Source organism: Triturus cristatus, chromosome 4_1, assembly GCF_964204655.1.
Source record: "Triturus cristatus chromosome 4_1, aTriCri1.1, whole genome shotgun sequence".
NCBI classification, from domain to species: domain Eukaryota; kingdom Metazoa; phylum Chordata; class Amphibia; order Caudata; family Salamandridae; genus Triturus; species Triturus cristatus.
The window spans coordinates 1,160,223,646-1,160,226,060 of NC_140585.1; the positions used below are offsets into that span (position 1 = coordinate 1,160,223,646).

The 2,415-nt window shown below is 43.9% G+C and overlaps 1 protein-coding gene across 1 annotated transcript; it reads right to left on the bottom strand.

Annotated features, from left to right (window-relative positions):
- Positions 1-623: 623 nt before the first annotated feature.
- LOC146856252 (general transcription factor II-I repeat domain-containing protein 2A-like) lies at positions 624-2,165 on the bottom strand. Its single transcript, XM_085651224.1, has one exon. It carries the CDS (start codon positions 2,163-2,165, stop codon positions 624-626), a length of 1,542 nt encoding a protein of 513 aa, XP_085507350.1.
- Between the last annotated feature and the right edge of the window lie 250 nt (positions 2,166-2,415).

Below are 2,415 nucleotides of genomic sequence, written 5' to 3' on the forward strand. Positions count from 1 at the left end.
TTCCTGCCGACGCTTGTAAAATGGCTAATAATGCCACAATATGAGCATCTTTGTTTTGCCGTAGGACAACATTTATCCACAATGATCTTTGTTCCAGCACCTACAAAAGCCCATGCAATTGTCCTTAAGGGAATCGTGTCCACTCAGAAACGTAGGTTCCGCCTTGTTAGTGGATAAAGCATTTTAGTATTTCTGCTTCTTAGTGGAGTATGATCTTCCTCTAGAACAGGGGTACTCACAAACTTTCTCTCGGGGGCCTAATTTACAGTGTGGTTTCTGGCCGAGGGCCGCACTGGTGGGGGCGGGGTCATTGGGGGCGGGGTCATTGGGGGCGGGGTCATTGGGGGCGGGGCTATAGGGGGGGGAAAAAATCACTGCCGTTTCAAAACATTACTAGACAATGCTGTATTTCCAAAGCAGATGTAACTACATGGAGCACATGTTTATAATGTATTTTTATTAGCAGACAATAGCAATCTTAAGTGGGATTGCATGGCAATTTGCAGTAACCGGATATTCAGCACATGGCCAGTGCAGCACAGGCTTCAGAGTCCCAAAAATAGATATGTTAAAGACAAACACTACGAACTTATTTGACATTTCATGTCACCGATTAGTTTTCTTTAATCGGGTACCAAGTTGGAACCGGCAAGCCTTAAAAGCTGCTCCAGATGTATGTCTGTAAGTTTATTTCTGAGTTTGCTCTTCAACAGTCCCATTGTGGAAAATGAACATTCGCAAGCATATGTTGACCCAAACATACAAATTACCTTCTGGGCCACTGTAAAAAGAAGAGGAAACTTGTCAGGGGGCACAATTTTCCAGAATTCTTCGGGTGCTTGCCCCAAAGAAGATGCTTCGAGGGCTGAATTGTGCTGCATGTCAATGAGCTCTATTTCTGCTTGAGCCCTTTCCATGCCAATAAGGGTAACAACATCAAGATTTCGTGCACTCACCATCCAGGGGTTTTCGACCAGTCTGAACAGAGGGGTGAGGGCTCTGAATTGAGCAAATCGTCGTTTGATCTCCCCAGAAATTTCCTCAAGACATGCACCAAGGTCTAGGTTTGACAGAATTTCTTGTGCATCTGGAAACCTCTGCATCACCGCTAAGAGTTTTGGGAAGTGGGTGAAGTCACTATCATCCAGCTGCTCTTTGAATAGCACAAGCTTACTTTCAAAAGCATAAATACCATTCATGAGGGAGCACACAAGCAGTTGTTTACCTTGCAGGGTCAAATTAAGAGCATTAAAATGTGTGAAAATATCTGAAAGAAAATGGAGCATAATAAGCCATTTAACATCCGTTAGCTCTGGGAACGATTGGCCTCTACTGTTCACAAAGAGTTCAATTTCAGGAAGCAATGCGATGAACCGCTCCAGAACCTTCCCTTTGCTTAGCCAACGCACGTCAGTGTGCATCAAGACGTCGGTATATTCTGCTTCAGATTCCTGCAGCATTGCTTTAAAAAGTCTATGGTTGAGAGCTTTGGTACGGATAAAATTAACAATTCTCACTGCACCTTTTAGGACATTATTCAGTTCTCCATGCTTTAATTTTCCACACAATACTTCCTGGTGAATAATGCAGTGGTAGTCTATCACAGTCTGTCCTATGAGCTTCTTTTTAAGCATAGATACGAAGCCTCTGTCATGGCCTACCATGGCAGGAGCCCCATCCGTTGTTATGCTGACAAGAGTATTCAGTGGTATGTCATTTGTTTTAAAGTAGTTGCACATGCTGTCCAGTATATCTTCTCCTCTTGTGTGCCCTTTCAGTGGTAAAAGGCACAGGAGCTCTTCTTTGGGATGAAGCGATTGGTCCAGATACCTCACCCAAACTAATAACTGGGCCACATCGCCTATGTCTGTGGACTCATCCATGGCAATGCTGAAGAACGGTGACTCTCTCACTGCATTGATCACCTGCTCCTGGATGTTTTGTCCCATTGCCTCTATTCTGCGTGCACACGTGGAATCCGATAGCTGCAATGCACCGATTTCCTTTAAAATACTGGCCTTATTAGTGTAATTGTCAAATAAAATTTCGGCTGCTGAAAGGAAACATTGCTTCACAAGCTCTGCATCTGAGAATGGTTTTTTATGTTTGGCAAGCAAGTAGCATATTTTGAAAGACGCTTCTGTCACAGCCTCAGATTCCTTCATCTGGCAAAGGAAGATCTTCTGCTGGGAAAAAAGAGCTTGCTTCAATGATGCCAGTTTTGCAGATCGCAGTTTTGAGTTCAGTGGGAAGTTCGCAGTGTATCCAGAGTGCCGCGTTTTGTAGTGCCGTTCCAGGTTATACCTCTTCAGAACATTTACTTTCTCTTTGCAAAGCAAACAGGTGGCTTTTTCTTTTGGGCATTCTACAAACAAGTACTCTTCTTCCCATGCTTCCTGCGTTCACTCTGTATCG

Coding starts and splice junctions, on each gene's coding strand:
- LOC146856252 (XM_085651224.1), bottom strand. CDS start 2,165: ATGAAGGAATCTGAGGCTGTGACAGAAGCGTCTTTCAAAATATGCTAC.